The sequence below is a fragment of the Aphidius gifuensis genome, linkage group LG6, assembly GCF_014905175.1.
Source record: "Aphidius gifuensis isolate YNYX2018 linkage group LG6, ASM1490517v1, whole genome shotgun sequence".
NCBI lineage: Eukaryota > Metazoa > Arthropoda > Insecta > Hymenoptera > Braconidae > Aphidius > Aphidius gifuensis.
Window position 1 is genome coordinate 4,260,917 of NC_057793.1, and position 21,429 is coordinate 4,282,345.

General features: G+C 23.8%; 2 protein-coding genes and 1 long non-coding RNA gene across 5 annotated transcripts; 2 read left to right on the forward strand and 1 right to left on the reverse strand.

Moving 5' to 3' along the window:
* The first annotated feature begins 69 nt into the window (after window positions 1-69).
* LOC122859700 (cyclin-dependent kinase 9-like) lies at window positions 70-9,473 on the forward strand. Its single transcript, XM_044163385.1, has 7 exons — window positions 70-179; window positions 571-655; window positions 726-816; window positions 894-1,060; window positions 1,148-1,389; window positions 1,466-1,639; window positions 9,203-9,473. Exons 1-7 carry the CDS (start codon window positions 70-72, stop codon window positions 9,471-9,473), a joined length of 1,140 nt encoding a protein of 379 aa, XP_044019320.1.
* Window positions 2,294-4,959, forward strand: LOC122858961. The gene is made up of 4 exons (XR_006374322.1): window positions 2,294-2,414; window positions 4,182-4,334; window positions 4,576-4,729; window positions 4,843-4,959. It is a non-coding gene; the product is annotated as an uncharacterized LOC122858961 (long non-coding RNA).
* Window positions 9,474-10,689: 1,216 nt separating the features above from the next.
* LOC122858962 (SPARC-related modular calcium-binding protein 2) lies at window positions 10,690-20,010 on the reverse strand. Of its 3 annotated transcripts, none has more exons than XM_044162226.1 (9): window positions 19,363-19,995; window positions 15,139-15,301; window positions 14,244-14,702; window positions 13,405-13,629; window positions 12,587-12,637; window positions 12,198-12,269; window positions 11,865-12,107; window positions 11,440-11,778; window positions 10,762-11,254 (listed from the first exon to the last, which is right to left on the reverse strand). In XM_044162226.1, exons 1-9 carry the CDS (start codon window positions 19,447-19,449, stop codon window positions 11,175-11,177), a joined length of 1,719 nt encoding a protein of 572 aa, XP_044018161.1. In that variant the 5' UTR covers window positions 19,450-19,995; the 3' UTR covers window positions 10,762-11,174. The 3 variants fall into 3 exon arrangements, with proteins under 3 accessions (XP_044018162.1, XP_044018161.1, XP_044018159.1); XM_044162224.1 differs by having other exon boundaries at window positions 10,909-11,254; window positions 12,587-12,667; window positions 19,363-20,010; XM_044162227.1 differs by lacking the exon at window positions 12,587-12,637 and having other exon boundaries at window positions 10,690-11,254; window positions 19,363-19,960.
* Window positions 20,011-21,429: the final 1,419 nt, after the last annotated feature.

A 21,429-nucleotide genomic window follows, 5' to 3' on the forward strand; every position in this document is an offset into this window, starting at 1 on the left:
ATTAATACACATATTTGCAAAGATAAATTAGTGTTAATTTTATTAATTGTGTACTTAATTATTAACAAAATGAGTGCAGTAGACAGAGAAACATATATGAAAAATCATGAATTTATAAATATCAGTGAAATTAGTGCCAAGTATGAAAAAATCACGAAAGTTGGACAAGGTACTTTTGGGTAGGTGTAAAAGCATAAATATTTTTTTTTTTCACCAACATTCATTGACAATTATCAAATCGGACGTTTACGATGTAGATTTCATTAAATGTTTTCAAGATCTTATATTAAAAAAATATTTTTGTTGGGTTGAGGCTATCTTATTATTAAAGGGACGTAAATAAACTTAAGTTCAAAGCATGAGAATTCATAGGTTAGATTTTTAAAAGAAAATAGACAATGCGCATGAACAGAAAAATCTATTTAAAAATGTCGCTGCTTCCTTTGGCGGAATTCAATTTAAATATCATTTAAAATTAAAAAGAATTTATTTCACACACATATTTTCTGATTGTTGTTATTGATTTTTTTAATATAAAAAGTTTATAATAAATAATATTTTTTTCTACAGAAAAGTGTACAAAGCCAAAGTTAAAAAGGATCCAGATACATTTGTTGCCTTGAAAAAAATTATGACTGAGAATGAATCAGAAGGGGTACGTTCAAAATAATGAATAAATAAGTAATTAATCTTGTAAATATTAATTGAAATTATATTCTTTATAGTATCCCATTACTGCTTTGCGTGAAATGAAAATTTTACAAAAATTGGATAATGAGCATGTTGTCAAACTCATTGAAATTTGTAATAAAAAAGGTAATTGTTATTAAACATTTAATTAAAAAATTTCAAAAGTAGAAAATAAATTATTAATATTTTGTATTTGTTTTTAGGATCAAGGAAAAATAATTTTGCTTATAAAAATTATCTTGTAATGGAGTTTTGCGAGCATGATCTTGCAGGTTTGTTATCAAACAAAATGGTAAAATTCAGCCTGGGAGAAATTAAAACAGTCGTAAAACAATTGCTCGATGGACTGTATTATATTCATAGTGCCAAGGTAATTTTTAAATTATAAAATAAAATTATAAAAAAAAAAAAAAATAACTGGATGATTATTAACATGTTTTTTTTAAAATTATTTTAGATATTACACAGAGATCTAAAGTCATCCAACATTCTGATGACAAAAAAGGGTATTTTAAAATTGGCTGATTTTGGTCTTGCAAAGCCATTCAGTTTTCCAAAGCCAAATCATCCAAATCGGTACACAAATAAAGTGGTGACATTGTGGTACCGACCACCAGAATTATTACTCGGAGAAACAAATTATGTCACATCAATTGATCTTTGGGGAGCTGGCTGTATCATGGCTGAAATGTGGACAAGGTATACTAATTTATATTTAAAATAAAATAATAATAACTCAACATTATAATAATCATTGTTATTTATTATTTTCTAGAACACCAATATTGCAAGGTCACACAGAGCAACAGCAATTAACATTGATATCACAATTTTGTGGTTCCATAACAAGTGATGTCTGGCCATCAGTTGAAAAGCTAGAACTTTTCAATAAAATAACATTACCTCAAGGACAGAAACGTAAAGTTATTGATAGATTGAAGCCATACTGGTATATTGGTATCAAGTATTATACAACCAATTGTACTTGATGTAAATTTACTTATTTCAAGAATAAAACGTACAGATATATCATCAACAATTGATGATGATAATGATGTACAATTATTGACATCAAAACTTCAATTGTGTTCAAATAATATTATTTGTAAATTAATTTTTTGTCTAATTGAAAATTTCATTTTTTTTTTCGTTTTTTTTTTTTTGTTATTTACACGACATGATGAAAAAAAAGAGGAAGAGAAGAAAAAGAGTAGGTATAGATAGAAAAATCACAAATACAAGAGGAGAAATTTATAATTTTCAAATGATGCTGTAAAAAATAATAATTATAAAAATTAAAAAAAAAAATAAACAATTTATTATAAATAAACAATATTTTATAATAATGATAAATTGACATTTTATATTTTTTAACTATATTAACATGTGTGTATGTTTGTGGCAGATTATGTAATGATCACGTGATTACGTTTCAAAGTATATTTTCAAATGGGTTTTTTTTTTTTTTTTTTTGTGTATAGTCAATTGTCTAAATTTTCATTGGTTAGCCGATGATGACCGAATTTTTCCGATTATTTACTTTTCAAGTTTTCTCAGCTAACATTTTCTCTTCTATTGTTTTACCTTGTGAGATATGGTCGTCGACTCTAATTATTGCATATACACTCCGTATAAAATAAAAAAAAATTTGTATCTTTGTTAATCATATTGATAAATTATAAATATTTATATAATTTAAGTGATCAATTATTATCAACAAATAGGTAAGTCAAATAAATAACAATAATTTTATTATTTCATTTTTTTTTTCATTATTTTAACATTTTCTTTGTCTTCAACGCGTGGTGATGAATAGCATCATTTTCATTAATATTGTACAATTAATGCATTATTCTTGTTGTTTTTTAATTATAATATTATTAGTTTTTCCGTATTATTTATTTAAATTTTTTTATTTGTAAATCTTTTGATATAATTATTTATTGTATAATTATACAATTTGAATTCTAATTTTCACGTTTTTCATTATTTTAACATTTTCTTTGTCTCCAACGCGTGGTGTAATAAATAGCATCATTTTCATTTAGTGTACAACTGATAATAATAATAATAATATATTATTAGTTTTTTCGTATTATTTATTTGAATTTTTTTATTTGTAATTCGTAATTTATAATTTAATAATTGTATTTTGATAATTTTCGGAGTAGTTTTCGTATAACGTAAAAGGCTAGGTGAAAGAGGAGGAAGAGGAGGAGAGAGGAGTAAATATACGTAAAATAAGATAGCAAGGAAAAAGGGGGGAGGAGGAGTATAGATATACGCGGAAAAAAGTAAGAAATAAGAAGGAAAAAAGAGTTTGTACATGTTTTGTAAATATACTTTTTAGACTTTTTTTTGTTCCCTTTGTCTGTTCTCTCTCCCCTTTATATGTTATTATATTTAAAAAAAAATTTTTTTTTTCCTTTGCCTGCTCTCTCTCCCCCTTTATATTTAAGTAATTTTTTTTTTTCTTTTGAATTCTTATTTCGCACTTTCTTCAATAGATGGCATTCATGTCAGTTTGTTTTTTTTTTTTTTTTTTTTAAGACGCCATGTTGGTAAAAAAATTCAAATGACGTTTTAGGAAAACAAAGTTGTTGCTATGTGCTAAGTGACAACGACATCATTATTTATGTACGAATCTTGATTTTATGAGTGAAAATTAGCTTCTACTCTTTTCTTTAAAATAGATAAGGATTTAATTTAAAAAATCTCACACATTTGTATATACATATAAACATTTTAGAGTAAATATATATTTTTTTTTCGTTATTTATAGGGTAAAAATTCAATGTTTGCGTAGAATGAATTAGTACAAAATATTCTGATTATCTAAGATCCAATGATTCCAAGTTGATAAAAAAAATATGAATAATAAAAAAATATTATAGGCGTCATTTTTCAAACTTAGCGCCTCATTTTTTAATTTACTGGAATCTGATTGGTGTATCAGATTAATCACGTGCATGTTGTATAAATTGATATAAGTAGGTGGCGCTAATTGCATATACATATGTGATAATAACAACATTTTATATCTGTCAAAAAATATCAATGCCCATAACCTTCAAATGTTAATAACACCACATGATGACATGTCATTGGAATAGGCATATAGCATATATGATGAAATAGCAGTATTCCGGCATACAAAGGGCGAGAGGCGCGACAATAGTTTACATATAGCTAAGCCACCGGTGATAAAGAATTTATCTATGTAAACGCATTTACAGTATTAGCTTAATTATATCTCTGTTCATGGTTTACATGAAAGCTGTCGCGCCTCTCTTTGGCCGGTTTCATCATAGAAACAACTGAGGTGGCTGCTTGCGGCCGGCGAGGGCGCTAGTGGGTATAAAAAAGAAAGAGCAAGGATTAAGAGGAGGAGGAGGAGGATAGATATAGATAGAAAAATAGCAAGGGAGGAGGAAGAGGAGGAGAAAAAAGCATATAATTGAGTTTTTATTTATTTATTTGACATTTTTCAGACTTTAACGCAGTTTTTGAAGAATCATTTGTTGTAATCGTTCAGCTGCGTTATTGAAAATCTGTTTAACCATCAGTGTCGTTGATTCAACATCATTATCGTCATCATCAACGCGGGTTTCAACAGATTAATCATCATTCTCTATAATTGAATGGTAAGTTGAATTTTTATTTTTTTATTTATAACAACTATTTGATATTTGAAATTTCCATTTAAATATCAAATTTATATAAACATAATTTAATGTATAAAATGTATAATGGTATAAAAAAAGAAAGTGCAAGGAATAAGAGGAGGAGGATAAGAGGAAAAGAGCATACAATTGAATTTTTGTGTAATTTTTTTTTTTCCTGATTACAATAAAATAAATAATGTATTTATTTGACTTTTTCCAGATTTCAACGAAGTTATTGAAAAATTGTTTGTTGTCATCATTCAGTTGTTGAAAATCTGTTTAACCCTCAGTGCCGTTGATTCAACACCACCGTCATCAACATCCTTATCACCGCGGGTTATAACAGATTAATCATCGTCCTCTCTAATTGAATAGTAAGTTGAATTTTTATTTTTTTATTTTTAACAACTATTTGATATTTAAAATTTCCATTTAAATATCAAATTTATATAAACATAATTTAATGTAAAAATTTTTTATTTTACAGATACCCAATAAGAGAGGACAAATATCATCTGAAAATATCTGTAAATATCTGTAAATATCTGTAAATATCTGTAAATATCTGACAAAATATCTGACAAAATATCTGACAAAATATCTGAAAATATCTGTGAATATCTGTAAATATCTGAAAATATCTGAAAATATCTGAAAATATCTGTGAATATCTGTAAATATCTGAAAATATCTGACAAAATATCTGTATAAATATCTGACAAAATATCTGTAAAAATATCTATAAAAATATCTGAATAAATATCTGTATAAATATCTGTAAAAATATCTGTAAAAATATCTGTAAAAATATCTATAAAAATATCTGTAAAAAAAATATCAATATAAATATTTATTTAATTAATTAAAAATATATATACAAAATGATTAAAAGAGTAGGTCTTGAAAATTTAGGTTCTAATTGTTATTTAAATTCAATTATTCAAGTTTTACATGCAATAAAAGATTTTCGTGATGATATAATAAATAAAAATGAACATAATTCTTCTATAATTAGACAACTGAGTACATTATTTGAATCATTATCTATTTCTTTAGAACCTATAGCAAAATCACCAGAAGAATTTATAAAAAGTTTAAAAAATTCAACTTTCACTAAAAATTTTAAATATACAAGACAAGAAGATTGTTCAGAATTTTTAATTCAATTATTTGCATTATGTAATCAATATGAAGATTTAAAAAAAATAATTGAAAAATTTTTTGTAGGAAAATTTAAAATAATACATAAATGTACAAATTGTAATAATACAACAATAAATATTGAAAGTTTTAATAATTTACAATTATGTTTTTCGTCAAATAAAAATTTAACAATACAAGATATGTTTGATAATTGTTTAAAATCAGAAACTTTAGAAAATGTAAAATGCGATAATTGCAAGGTAGAACGTGATAAAACAAAAACTACAGAAATAATACAAACACCATTACATTTAATATTATTATTGAAACGATCTAGTATAAAAAATAATATAATTAATAAGATACACGATTATGTAGAGTTGAATGAATCTATAAAAGTAAAAAATGAAAATTATGAGTTACATAGTGTTACTGTACATAATGGTGAAAAAATTAGAAGTGGACATTATTATACATATAATAAAGATATATCGGAAAATAAATGGTATATATATGATGATGATAAAGAAGTAAAAGATGTAACATTTAATGAAATTAAAAATTTAAAATCACCACATACACCATATATGGTAATTTATAAAAAAAAAGATGATAATGTTAATTTACCTGAAAAAAATAAACAAGTAAAAAGAAAAAATGATGATGATTATTTAATTAATAAAAAAAAATTTAAACCAAATAAAGATATAAAAAGAAAAATCGATAATAAAAATAGCGACATTTCTTGTATTGTTGAAAAAAAACAAAAAAATAATAATAATAATAATAAATTGGAAATAAGTAAAACATCAATATTTCATAGAAATAATATTATATCAGTTGATGATGATGATGATGATGATGATGATGATGGAACAAATAAATCAAATAATTTAACTCCAATAATAACAAATAATACAACAAATTCATTATGTAATAATATTAATAATATAAATATGAATTCTTTAAATAATACATCAAATTTATTATGTCAAAATATGAAAAATGCAAAAATTTTAGGATCAACTGATACTTTAGATATTGATATTGATGATTTACCAGATGATGGAAAATGGTCTAATAATAAATTAAAAGGAAAATGTATTGATTGTTATAGAATAGGACATGCAAGTAAAAAAAATAAACTTTGTGAATTAAGTGATTATAGACAAAAAATTACATGTAAAGATTGTAAAAAAAAAGGACATAAAAGTAAAAGATCAACATGGTGTTTATCTTATAAAAAAAATAAAATTGATGATGGTAATAATACATCAAAAACAATAAATGTAACAAATTCAATAAATAATTCAAATATAATTATTAAACAAATAAATCAATCAAAAACAACATCATCAATAATATGTAAAGATTGTAATGAAACTGGTCATGCAACAAGAAGAAGTAAAATTTGTAAAGATTATAAATTAACTCCACTTGAACGTAAATTTGGAAAAGATACCAAATTAGAAATGTATTCAGTACAAATGGGTCTAAATAATCTTTGTGATAATGAGTTAATTAAAAATGAAATAATAAATACAGTCAAAGAATTATCAGGACTTTCAATAGAAAAATCTATACAATTTGAATATTTTTTACGACATAAAGACCGTTGGTTATTAAATAAAATTATTACATCAAATACACTTCCTCGATTAGAGCACATTGGTAAATTTTTGCATAAAGATTATAAACCAAATTCATCAAATGATGATGCAATTGAAATTGAAAAATTGACTAAAGAATTTCGTAAACTAAATTGTAATAAAAATGAAGAACGACGTCAATATGATTGTACAGGACGTTCACCATTATTTGATGAAGAATACAAAATATTTATAACTAATTTTTCCAATAATGTTAAAATGCATGCTGAATCAAGAAGTTGTAAAACTTATATTACGAGAATTAAACAAAAATGAAGAAAATGATGTAAAAAAAGAAAGAATTTCATGGTATAAAGCCAATAGAATGGCTATAAATTTATTTTGTAATGGTAAAATTGATGAAAAATTGGCTAACCATGAATTATTTATTAAACATAAAAATTTAAAATTTCAATCATTTTATGACAAATGGTGGCAATTTTTAGAATTTTTTATGGATCTTCAAAAATATATTAAATTTAAATTAGTACCAATACAATCACCAGGATTAAAATGTCAAACAATAACTACAACTGGTGCATATACTTTATTACGTAAATTATTTAAAGATGATGGTGCTCAACCTAATCGTGATGGTGCACTTGATGATAATAAGCCAAATGAAATGTGGGATAAATTATTGCCAAATTTGAAAAATCATGAACGTATTAATAAAGCTTTTGCATACAGTATATCAACAAATGGAATATATGTATCAATTCATTGTGCTAGACCTATCGATGAGTCTAATGTTAAAAAAGATATATATAAAAAATCAATAAATATTGATGACTATGATGGAGTATATTCATTTGATCCAGGTGCTGTATATCCTTTAGCTGGTATTTTTGTTAAAAATATTAATGATATTGGTGATGAAACAAAAGAAAAAAAAATATTACTAAAAGCAACATCATGGCGTTATAGAACTGGTCAATATCATTATAAATATAAATTACATAATTTAGGATATGATAAACTTGAAATATATCTTCAAGAATTAATGGAAATGAAACAATTTAAAGATATTGATGTTGATGATCCATCTAATTATATAAATATTACAAAATTTCGTTTAAAATGGTTTGACAGAGCTCAAATATTTTTTCAAAGAAGAAAAATTGCATGGTTATCATGGAATGCTAAAATTAATGATAGACGAGAATTAGCCAGATATGTTAATTATATAAGATATGGTCAAGAAAAATATCATCCAAATAAAAAAGATTTGCCAAAACACAACAAAACAAAATATAAATATTTAAAATATGGACCAAAAACAGAACAACAAACTATAAGAATAAATAAAAAAATTGAAAATGCTAAAATATTGAAAACAAAAATGGCTGAAAATCGTAAAATTAAAACAGCAGCAAGAATTGAAAGAAGAGACAAAATTTTAAAAAAATTAAAAGAAAAAAAAAATAAAAATAAAGCAGTATCAATTAGTCCAGCTACAAATCCAGTTAATGAAGGTAAATTGAAAAAACAAAAAAAAAATAAAAAAAGTAAAAAAGAAAAAGTAAATTTACCAAAAAACAATGGAAAAGTACTGGTCTTTATTGGAAAAGTTGAAATGCCATCAGGTATCAAAGGACATGTCCAAGCACCATTATGTCGTATAACTCGAGAACTTGCTAAATGTCCAGATATTGATATTGCATTTGTCAATGAATATAATACTACAAAATTATGTTATAAATGTGGAGAAAAATGTTTTGTTAGTATATCACCAGACAGGTATGTATATTGTAAAAATTGTAAAACTGTCTTACATAGAGATATAAATTCTAGCAAAAGCATTATGAATTTAGCTCTTGCTGATTATGGTATAAAACCAACAAGTTTTGTTAAAAATTATTCATCTTATCGACCTAATTATAATAAAGTTGATAATATAAATAATCCATAATCAAAAATAACAAAAAAAAAAAAAAAAATACTTAAATTAAGCGTAAAAAAAATAAGCTGCATGTAGTCTTCAAATTTATTGAAGATTGCATGCAGTTTTTTTTTACGTATGACCGAAAGGTTGCAACTGTTTTTATATTGAAGCCATACGTTAGATCCATATGCGTGTGATCTCATTGATAAACTATTAACGCTGGATCCAAGTAAACGTTTTGATGCTGATTCAGCACTGAATCATGATTTTTTTTGGACTGATCCAATGCCTTGTGATCTTGGTAAAATGTTGGCACAGCATACACGAAGTATGTTTGAATATTTAATGGTAAAACGTCCCCATCATCAACAAGTACCTGATAGACATGCAAAACGAAATAAGTTATCAAATGATAGTGGATATCACGAACGTATCTTCTAATCGTACTGTGTCTATTAATTCATTCAAATGTATATATTTATATAATTTAATTTTTTTTTTCAACAATTATTAACATTAGACTGTCAATGTAAAATATTTTAATATGTACTTTAATATATGTACTAACAAACTAATATAAGCTGTATATTAGTTTGTTTTTTTTTAAAACTGTTATCTTTGGTATTCATAAGATATGAATCAAATCGTACATGAAAATTATGCAAAAACTATTGTATTAATTGTAAATATAAACGTAGCTTTTTAAAAAAAATTTAAAAGACTATTTAATTATTTTATTGTTAATATTATTTGATTTATTTAGGTTTATCATCGTCTAAAATTATGAAAGAGTGGTGTCACTTTCTCAGCCTGGAACTTACAGTACCTTTTTTTTTTTCGTCTCTCTCAAGTCATCTAATGAAAAAATAAATAAAATATAAATCGAAAAATACCACATGATTACGAGGAATTATTTTTTCCAGGGGTATTAATTACCCTGGTGAAAATATTTCTCCGGCATTACTTCGTTTTTGGCTCATTGTCGGAGAAATTACTCCGGCATGAAATTAGTACCGAAAAATTATTCCGGCTTGAGATAAATGACGGAGAAAAAACTCCAGCATTGATCTCATACCGGAGTAATTTCTAAAGAATTTCTAAAAGAAAATGGGTCGAAAACGGAGTAATGCCGGAAAAATATTTTCACCAGGGTAATAATGTAAAAAAAATTATAATATAAATTGTATCATTTTAATGACGTGTTGGGAAGAATATCTAGTGACTGACATTTTTTATTGGCAGTAGTCTTACCCAAAGTATTTCATAATTTTCAATTTATTATTGTTGTTTTTTACATTTATTTATATTATTCAAATATAAATAATAAAGATGAATTAATGAAGAAAAATAAATTGATATTCTCTTCAAATTAATTTTATATGATTGACCTATTTATCATTTGAATGATATGTAACTATACAAATACAGCTGAATATTTTATTTGTCAAATTAATCACACAGATAATATTCAACCAGACTCATTAATAAACCAAAAAAAAAAAATAATAAAACAATCATTAAAAATTATGAAACAAAAAAAAAAGAATGTCTTACGTTTTTAATTATTTTTATATTTTTAAAATTAAAAATAAAAGCTTAATTTAATTTATTAAAAAATAATTATTGCAAATATTATTTATAATAAAAAAACACATAATTTTTTTTTTTTTTATAAAATCAAAAACAAAATTTATTTATTCTATTTAAAATTGAAAATTTAATTTTCATTCTTTTTTTTTTTTTTTGTTTTTTAAAATTTTTTTTTTTACAACAGTAGATATTTATGAGCATGATAAAAATAATTGTGCTTTTAAATATCAATCAAGCACCTTTTTTTTTACATGCATAATATACATACACATATTTTTTAATTACAATTACGTACATAATACTTCTATCGTGTTGTTTACATTTATAATATACTCAAATAAATCATCCAATAAGATCTAGAAAATTTATATCATTATAATGATAATAATATTAATAATATTGATAATAATAATAATAATAATAAAAATAATAATAATAAAGGTTGGGAGGGAAAATATAAATTTCAGGGAAACAATTAACTTAACGAAAACTTAATTAATTTTAATAATTTTTTTTCTTTTCTCCTTAAGGTTTTGTATCACATGACATCTTTTAGTTGTCCTTGAGTATATGTTCCAATGGATTCGGTCCTTTTCTTGGTTTATTTGTTGAAATTTTTTCCTCACTATCATCTGAAATAATAATCAAATAATTAATAAATTTATCTAGCTTTCGATAATAATATTAACAGACGTTTTTATCTATTTATTTATTGCTTTTTCTTTTTTAAAACTGATAAAACAGTCTGGTTATTTTTTTTCATAGATATCAACATTTTATTATCAAATGTTAAGTTCTAAAATATTATATTTCTTACCTAGAGGTGGTCGATGAACATTGAGACAACTGAGCCATTCAGTCATACTGATTGATCTATCATTATTAACATCACAATATTTTGGTAATTTTTTACCACATTTACGTAATTTTTTATCACTCATAACTTGTGTACGAAAATTTTTCCATTCTTTTTTATCTAGTACTTTATTTTTATTTTCATCAAGCATTGAAAAATGCCAAGTTACAATACGTTCTTCTCTTGATGCTGATAATTTATCAGAAACTTGATCAGCATTAGTATTTGATTGTTGCATTTTTTCTTCAATTGAATCAACAAGATTACGTAAAAATTCTTGTTTCGTATCTTCTGGACAACCTGTAATTATAATTTTTAAAATTTAAAAAACCAATTCACAATGGATTAATTGTTTGAGCTATTATATTTATTATCAATTAAGTTACCTTTCATTATTCTACTTGGTGATGGTACTGGATTACAATTTGGTTTCATGCCATCTTTTGATGATGTACCAGGTATTGGTTTACCAGTATCTTGAAGTACACACCAGCAATAACCTGAATAACATTGTATTTTGTTATATCTTCCATCAGGTGTACATTCTGGTACATATACTGTTTTTTTTTCTTTTGAACTTTCAATTTGATCATCAAGAACTGATTTTCTATCCGAAAGACAATCATTTGCTGTAAAAAAAAATTAAATAAATCATCTATTCATTTTTAAATTATATTATTATTTATTTGTATTAAATTATATTATTATCATTATCTTACCATCATTTTCAGTTTGATCAGGAGTAGCATCAACTAGGCCTGGTCTTTCATGTACTGGAGCTTCTTTCAACACTATACAATAATAGGAAAAAAAAATTAATAAACAATATTTAAAAGTTAAATAATATAAATTATTTTTATCAATTAATAATAATATTATTAATGAATAATTTATAAATAAAATTATACCCGAAAATAAAAATAAGGCCATGCTCATATAACATGCTTATATAATTTTTTAAAAATAAACATGCTTAATTAAATATTAATTAGATATTAGCAACAGAATAAAAGGCGTTTATATTTATATAATTAATAGTGATTATTATTTTTATGTTAAAATATTATAGAAACATAGCATGCAATTTTCACGACCAAGAGGGACTGACCTTGGTCCAGGGCCCGGGTTTTATGGAGACCAGTTACTTCACGTCTTCCATCTGCACCGTTCAGCGACAAGAACAAACGTACTAAATGATATGTAACAAGGCTTGTGTGCGTCAACTCAGCCGACAGTCTACCTCTAATCGGTTAAAATTTCACCCATCATTTCTCAATCATTCAATTTATTTTTCAAAATAGTTTTATCAAATAAATAAATTATCAAAAATTCAAGTGTTATTTAAAAATGACAAATTTACTTAATGATTGATATAGAAACTTTTTTATATCCCGGATGCAGTCAAGAAAATAATAATAAGATTTATAAAATTGGTCATACAACAATTGTAAAATTGTGAAAATAAATATGTACAATATGTTGTGATACAGTCATAATTTTGTCTGATCTTTTATAATTTAAATTGACATCAATTTTCATCATTAAATAAATAATATGCACACTAATGTGTGTTATAAAAAAAAAAAATGTTAAAGAGAGTGGGCAATAAACTTCCTGACAAATTTCATGACTGTCTGTTCAGTAACAACATCCTGTTCATATATAATAACTAAACTTAGACATTATTTGTTTTTTTTTTTTTTTCCATCTGACTCATCATTTCAATTGTCATATATGTCTACAAATAATATCACAATTATTATATTAAACAGATTTTTTTTTACACTTTCTAATACACACATAGAAAAAAGTATATGATTATATAAATAATAGCTTTGATAGAAAGATTAAGATACCAAAACCCAGGTACACACTTGTCACACACAATGTTATAATTAATTATAATATTTAATATTTTAAACTTACATGTAAAATCACTACGAAGACAAGTAGTCCATTCACTTTTAGATAAATACATATCTTCATCAGTATCACATGTTTTTAAAAATGTTTTACCACATCTTTTTGGCTTGACATTTTTTTTAGCAAGTCTTTTTAGCTCTTTGTATTCATCACTATCCAATTGGCCATCAGCATCTTTATCCAGTGTTGAAAATTTCCATGATAAAACACGTTCATTATTTTGATCACCTATAAAATTATTAAATATATTAATTAATTTATATTAAATTAAAAATTCATTTAAGGATTCATAAATTAAAAGTCATTTCGATTCTTGGCTTAATTGTATACTTTAGACATGTCTATGCATATTCATGTTACTGTAAAATAAATACACAAGTGGAAATGCAATATACAAAATTAAAAAAAAAATGACTTCTAAGTGTTGTTGAGTACAACACTCAACAACAGGGGCAAACCAGTATAATCAGATGCAACTTCAGCCTGGTAATTATCACTTTCATTATGTCTCAACCACAACCAGTAATTACCCTCCAACTTTAATTTTATTTATTTATTTTTTAATATCATTTATCTTGCTTTAACAAATGGTATTTTTTTGTTAAATTCTTCTTTGTTTGTTTTTTTTTGTTCATGCAAATATTATGGTGACTCCTAACAACAACAACAACTTGTTTTTAATTTTAAATATATTTATATTATTATTTTTCATTACTCTATATAATTTATTTTCTTTGTTAATATATATTCTATAAATAAATCACGCAATCTTGTCTCAATGATAAATTCAAGGTGTTGTTATTATTATTTATGAAAAATAATGTAAATATTTTTATAATTACCATCTGAACTATTTATTCTTCTGTATTCAATTTTAAATAAATCAATGAGATTTTTATTAAAATCTGATTTTTCTTGATGTGAGCATTCTCTCATTGGATGTCTTGCTATTTTAGATTTTGGTACTCTAATTTTATTTGGTGAACGACGAGCTGGACTATAACTAGTTGAATTTTTATTATCATTTTTGTTATTATTCATTTTTGGTTTGCTCTTGTATGAATTTCGTTTTGATGATGATGATGATAATGAAGATGATGATGATAATAAATCAATTTCATCACAATTTGGTTTATTATCTTTAACTGATGTATCAGGTAGTGGACGTCCTTGTGGTGTTACACACCAACAATATCCTGTTTCCACGTGACATTGTACTGGCTCATATGTACCATCTGCACGACAAGCTGGTTGAGATCCAGGTTTCATTGCAATTTTTGCTGAAAAACACGGTGGTGTTTCTGAAATTTAAAAAAAAAAAAACAATTTGTTTTTATAATTTTACACAATAAATCAATGATCACTTATGTATTTTTTTTTTATTTACATATTCAAGAAAAGAAAACAAAAAAAAAAAAAAAAGAATGCCAAAAATCAATAGAAGATGTTTTTTTTTCTTTTCTTATTCTCAGCTAAAAGACGATAGATTTTACCTGAGAATAAGGTACCATTTACTGAAAAAAAAACCACAGGACTAATAAATCGTGTTTGGTCAATATTAATGGTAAATTCCAAAGACGATTAGTTGTGGTCATAGTCAATGCTTCGGTTAATGGAAAAATGCTAATTATATTACTTAATATTTATCAATAATATTTTCTCAAAAGATTACATTTGAATGATAATATATTTGTTTAAATGTAATTTATGTAAATTTAATTTTATAAAAAAAATTACCTGGACATGGACCACTTTGTTTGATAGATATTACAACACCCTGGCATTGTTTTGTGATGATTTGACATTCTGATGGATATGTTACACCATCACTGCCACAAACTGGTACATTATTAACACCATTTGACACTGAACATTCGGCATGTTTCTTTCGACAATTTTCCTTTAAACAAATAAATAATTAATCATTAATTACAAAGTTCAATTATCATCATAAAATCATAACAAAATGTTCATTTAATTTTGTAAAATTCATTTATTATCAGTTACTCAATATAATAATAACGATGAAAATAATGAGAGCAAATTAAAAAAAAACAATACTTTCTTCTCTCTCTCATGATTGCATGTAGCATAAATATCTCGTTTGTTTGAATATATTTAACGAAAAAAAATTAAGATTACAAAGAAAAATAAAATTAAAAATATGTAGAGTAAATACTGAGTGTGATAGTTATAAATTATATTGATATAAAAATAATATTTATATATTAATTAATTTGTATAATTAATAAATAATGACATGTTGACATGTAATTCTATTTTTAAGGTTGAAAAAAAAATTAATACTCATGGACAAATATAATTAAATTTAAATTATGAAAAAAAAAAAAAAATACATAATTTTTTTTTATCAAAACTATTATCTTTAAAAATAAAACAAACTTAGTTACATAAATAAAATATAATAAGGAAAGGGAAAATCTTATTTTTATGTTGATTTTCTTTTTTTGCAAACTAAATCATCAACCAAGTCATTGGCAGTCACGTCCTTGGAAATGAATAAATTTGCAAATGACAGCACCCGCAGAGAGTAGTCTTACCGTGACAAAAATAAATACAAAAAAAAATATATATATATAATAAAATAATAAATTTAAAATACAGAATAAAAAAAGAAAAAAAAAAACATATTGTCAAGGTGTGTTGCACATGCAATCTTGATGCATATGCATTTTTCAAAAAATCACTTAATTTTTTAGTTTCTTTTTTTATTTTTATCTTATAAAAAAATTATTTTTAAACGAAAGATTTTATTTTTAAAAATCAATTAGTATATTTATAGATACGTTTATATTTTTTGAAATTATTGGCCATTGTAAGATTATAAACAATTATTTATTAAATATTGTTTAAATATTTTAAACGTATAAATCGATGGTGTAATTAACTTGTTAATTTGTATTTTAAATGTCTGATATTTATTAATATTTATTTATGAAAATATATTCTTTATAATTTTTGCTTCTGTATGTTTGTTTTTTTTTATGTCTCAATTTGTTATTTTTTTTTATTTTCAAGTTTTATGTCTCTTACTTTTTTATAATGAGATGGATTAATCGATCTCGCTTCCTACTGGCGCCACACTGAATTATTCCAATCAATCATTATCATTTTTTTTTTTTTATTCACATGTATCCCGGTATCATCTGACTAATTTATTAAATGTAAATTATATTTATTTTTTTATATATAAATTATTGTACATTGTATACCAGTTGGGTTTTATTTGGCATCGCGTTACTTGATTATACCGTTATCAAGAAAAGACCTGATCGACTTATATTGTTACTCCATTTGTTCTACTTTATTTATGTATTCCCAACAATAATCATTTAATAATACTAAATGAAAAATTTTAATATTTTTAAATAAAGCTTGCAAAAAAATAACAAGTTAATTTATAAATACTTAATACTTAAAATCAATTGGAATTTTTTTTTTTTTTTTAATTCAAAAAAAAATATTATCATTAATCACAACTCGTTGTTGTTATTTTTTTTATTTCTGCTACTTTCTTATCGTATTTTTAAACCACTTTTTTCAAGTATATATATAATGGAAAATATTTTTTTTTCTTTCTTTAAATATCTATCAAGATAAAAAATTTTATTGTCAAATTTTTTTTAAATAAAAATACAAAAAGCACTTTAAATTATAAAAAATCAGCATAGCAAGGCCAACAAGTTTGACAATAATTAAAAAAAAAATTATTTTTTTCATGATGATGGATACGAGTGAATATATTGATAAATCATGATTGATAATAATTATTACAACACTCATAATGTACAGCTTTGTGCGTCAATTTTCTTGGCGCTTACTAGACCGACTCATACATCTTGAAAATGTCAGATGTATATTAAAAAAAAAAAATATTAATATGAATTTAAAAGCACTAGCAGACACTAATGTACATTAAATAATATAAAACATATATTTATTGCATGTACATGAAGCTGTCTGTCGATAACGCATCGGTGCACTTTGCATGTGTCATAATAATCAAGACTCAAACGTGAGATGAATATTTACGATCAACGTTAATAACCATATTGACTTGTAATTTTATTTTACACGTGTAATTCGTGACTAAATATATTGCTAATATATACTATGTTTTTTTTTTATTATCGTTTTCCTTATATATATTTAATTCCGTAATAGAAATAATAAAATATGAAGAAAAATATCGATTGAGATCAATATTAATACTAGATAAATTATTCTTATATGTCAACAAGCCAAACAACATTTATATTGTTTTTTTTTTTTTGTATATTATTAATTGATAAATTCAAAAAAAATATGATAATTATAATTATAATTTGTTTTTATTTAAAAAACAAATATTTTTTTTTTTCGACAAAATTATTTTTTTTAAATTAACATAATTGTTTTTGTTTATTTATAAATAAAATATTAATTTTATAATTTTTGGTTATTAAAATAATTAAAGTAATTATTGTCATTAATTTATTGCTATTTTTATTTTTTTTTTCAATAGATTTATGAGATAATTATACGAGTTTTTGAAAAATTTTAATTTATGATAGTTGAAAAATTTTTAATCTTCAGTGATGGTGCTTCTGTTTGGGAATATTTACAAAAAAAAAAAAAATAATCTACTGATGTTATATTTTATTTTATTTTTTTTTATTAATAAATAAACACAAAAGAGGAATTAAAATTTCAGTTTATTTAGATACTAGAATGTAAGGTCGAATATAAACTCGAAAAATAATTTTTATCATATTTATTTTTTTTTTTTCGTAATATTGTTGATGATAAAGATCCACGTGTTTTTTGTTCAAATATTTATACAACTGATTTTGATTAGAAAAAACAATAGTTTTTTTATTAAGCTAGAATTTTTAAATCCATAAATAATTGAATATAAAATTTTTTTCGAGTAAACATTGAATTAGCCCAGTTTCACATTTTAAATCTGATAAAATATTCAGAGCCCGAGGGAGAATATTGCAAGAGTTGAGGGACACCTGAATTTTCTCACTGTGCAATATAAAATGTGTACTTTTTTTTTTATGTCATAATTTTTTTATATTTTTTTTTTGTTACTTTAATCTCATGTAGGCCTTCACTTAAAATTCACCATGCGTACTGGTGCGAGGTCATATTGAGAAAATAACAAATATGAACAGCAAAACTACCTCTTCTTCCTTGATTACATACCTGCACATAACCGGCCTCATCAGTTTTATTTTTTTCTATTTTTTTAAATTATATTTTTAACTCTCATTACTTTACTTTATCATTATTATTATTATTTAAAATTAATGGTGTTAAACGATTGACGTAAATACAAAAATTACTTTGTTCATTTATTTTTTTTAATTTATTTTTTTATATTGTACAGCTTTCAATTGATGGAAAATAAAATCAATGTAAATAAATTCCTATTGTAATTATTATTTCATTTAATTTAGATCAATTTAATAATTTTTTTTTTCCATCCATTTTATAGCTGAAGCAATAAATAAATCTATAAATTCGAAGCTGATATTATTATTTTTCATTAAAAAAATTAGAAAAAAATTTTCAATGTAATTATTATTAACACGATAATTATTTTAATATATGGAAAAAATAATTAATTATATTTAAAAACTTGTGGTGATGATAAAAATAATAATTGTAAATAAAATTAAATTCTATAAAATTTTCTAGGAAATTAATTATTAAGGTCTTGCCACGCGCTTCTTGTTTTGTATGATAAAAAATTTTTTTTTTGTGTACATAAACTTTGAAAGACAAATAAAAGCATGTTGTATATTATTTAAAAATTTATAATCACTCATATACATAATTATTTGCTTCATAAATTAATCTTGAGTGTGTTTAATCATATTTAAAAATGTTAATTGTTTTATATAAATATATATATTGTTTATTAATAGATAATAATAATTAAAAAATTCTTACTTTTGAAAGTGTCACTGTTGGATTTCCAGTAGCATAAAAAACAAGTCCAGCGATGATTAAAAATATTGATAATTTACAGCAACTCATCTTAATAAATATATATATAAAATATCACAATAATAGCAATTAAATAACACTTTAATTAATTTAATTAATAATAAAATGTTTATTTTGAAATAATATTTTCGTTTTTTAATTTTCACAAAATTATTGTATCTTTTTGGAGCATTATTTTAAAAGTTCAATTTTCATCCACCCCTAATTATTAAAATCACTATTGACAGGTATTTTTAAATTAATTTAATGAATAAACTAATTAAGCTCTCAAAATAAATAAATAAATTTTATTTATATTTATATCATCTGTCAAATATAATGTTTATAAAAAAGTAATAATGATTTTTTCTTTTTGTAAATCACTCACATTTATTTAATGTTAATTGATAATTATTTGAATGAAATATATTGTATTTAATTTATGTTTTATTTTGGCTGTTAGCTTATATATTGAGTTAAATAATTAATGTTTTATTTTCAAATTTTAAATGTGTATGCAAGACCAACTGTGGCAAATGCTGCTGAGCAACTGGCAGTCTGGCACAAACAACTTGCTTTAGCGTGATGTTGGAGTCTGTGTTGTCGTCTCTCTCAATCTTTCTTATAGCATTGTATATATATAAAAATTCAAGCAAAGCTGAGTGTAACTTTGTTGAATGTGTGTTTCATTGGTGCTTGGTGAAGGGAGGAGGTGGTGTATATATGCGATATCAAACAAGAAGTCAGACAAGATTTTGTCTCCAAATACAAAACTTCATAAATTTTATATATACAAACCAATCACCAATATAAATTTCAATAATTTCTACTTGATCTAGTTATTATTTTTTTATTTAAAAATATATTTTTAATCTTTTAATTATATCAATCGACCCTTGAACTCCCATTTCATCGCTGGACACAAAATTTCAGGGCTCAAAAATTTTTGCTCCAATTTGCAAAACAATTTTTATTGAAAAAAAAAAGGGGAAAATAAATAATACCGGAAATGCTAAATATATATTTATTTATTTATTGTAAAATATATTTTTTGTGCTTCTTTTTTTATATATTTTTTCATAGTGAACCGCGATTTTCCAAGAAAATTTTGGGCTTCAATTTAAAAACATTGTTGGCAATTCAAAGTCTTTGGAAAATATAGGTAAAAAAACTAGCTGCGGTCTATTATTCTATTATTCTTTTATTCTCTTTATCTTTTTTTATATATATTTTTTTCTTTACCAGTGTCCTTTTTTATATTTTTTACATATATATATATATTTTGTTTCTGATGCAAGGAGATTTGTGGATGTATTGGCTGAGGCGTGAGAAGGATCGCCCGTGTTGTAAAATTACCTGGTGGCCCTGGCTATGAACAGTGAGCAAAAGAAAGGGACGTTTTTTTTTTGATTTTTTTTTCTTTTTTAGTGAAGGAGAAGCATGAAGGTAAGTTAGAAGGATGCGGCTTGTGTCCCAAGCAATTCAAATGATACCTGACAACACCTCTTTCTGGCTTTTGGTTGTCGCATCAGGAAATCCCCGATTTTTTTTTTCATATCTCTTTTTTATTCTTGTAAATATCAAAGAATTGAGAGAGATAGTGAAACAACACAGTATTCTTACGAGACAGACTGTCGGCTCCAATACAACAAGAACAAGAAAATCAAGAACATGAAGAAGATGAAATAATAATAATAATTTCAACGCCAAGCTGGCTGGGATGAAAGTTCTACGATTCAGTGAATATTTCAAGTGATGGAAGTCGACTTGAAAGTACAATACAATCATTTTTTATTTTTTTTTTTCCTGTCCACTTGTATTTTCTTATTTTTATTTTTCATATATACTTATATTTTATTCACACTGTAGCCCTTAAAAACTGTCAGCAAGTATTTTTTTTCTCCATTTTTCACCCTTAGAAAAAATAAAATTACATGAAATTTAAAAGCTAAATTATTAATTTATCAATATCTGTATATATAATTTTTATATTCAGGAAAATTAAATTATATATATTAATTTTTGCATTTT

Coding starts and splice junctions, on each gene's coding strand:
- LOC122859700 (XM_044163385.1), top strand. CDS start 70: ATGAGTGCAGTAGACAGAGAAACATATATGAAAAATCATGAATTTATA. Junction 1,061..1,147: donor ATTATATTCATAGTGCCAAG/GTAATTTTTAAA, acceptor AAATTATTTTAG/ATATTACACAGAGATCTAAA. Junction 1,640..9,202: donor GATAGATTGAAGCCATACTG/GTATATTGGTAT, acceptor TTTATATTGAAG/CCATACGTTAGATCCATATG.
- LOC122858962 (XM_044162224.1), bottom strand. CDS start 19,449: ATGAGTTGCTGTAAATTATCAATATTTTTAATCATCGCTGGACTTGTT. Junction 15,302..19,362: donor CAACAGTGACACTTTCAAAA/GTAAGAATTTTT, acceptor ATTTGTTTAAAG/GAAAATTGTCGAAAGAAACA. Junction 14,703..15,138: donor ACAAAGTGGTCCATGTCCAG/GTAATTTTTTTT, acceptor TTTAAATTTCAG/AAACACCACCGTGTTTTTCA.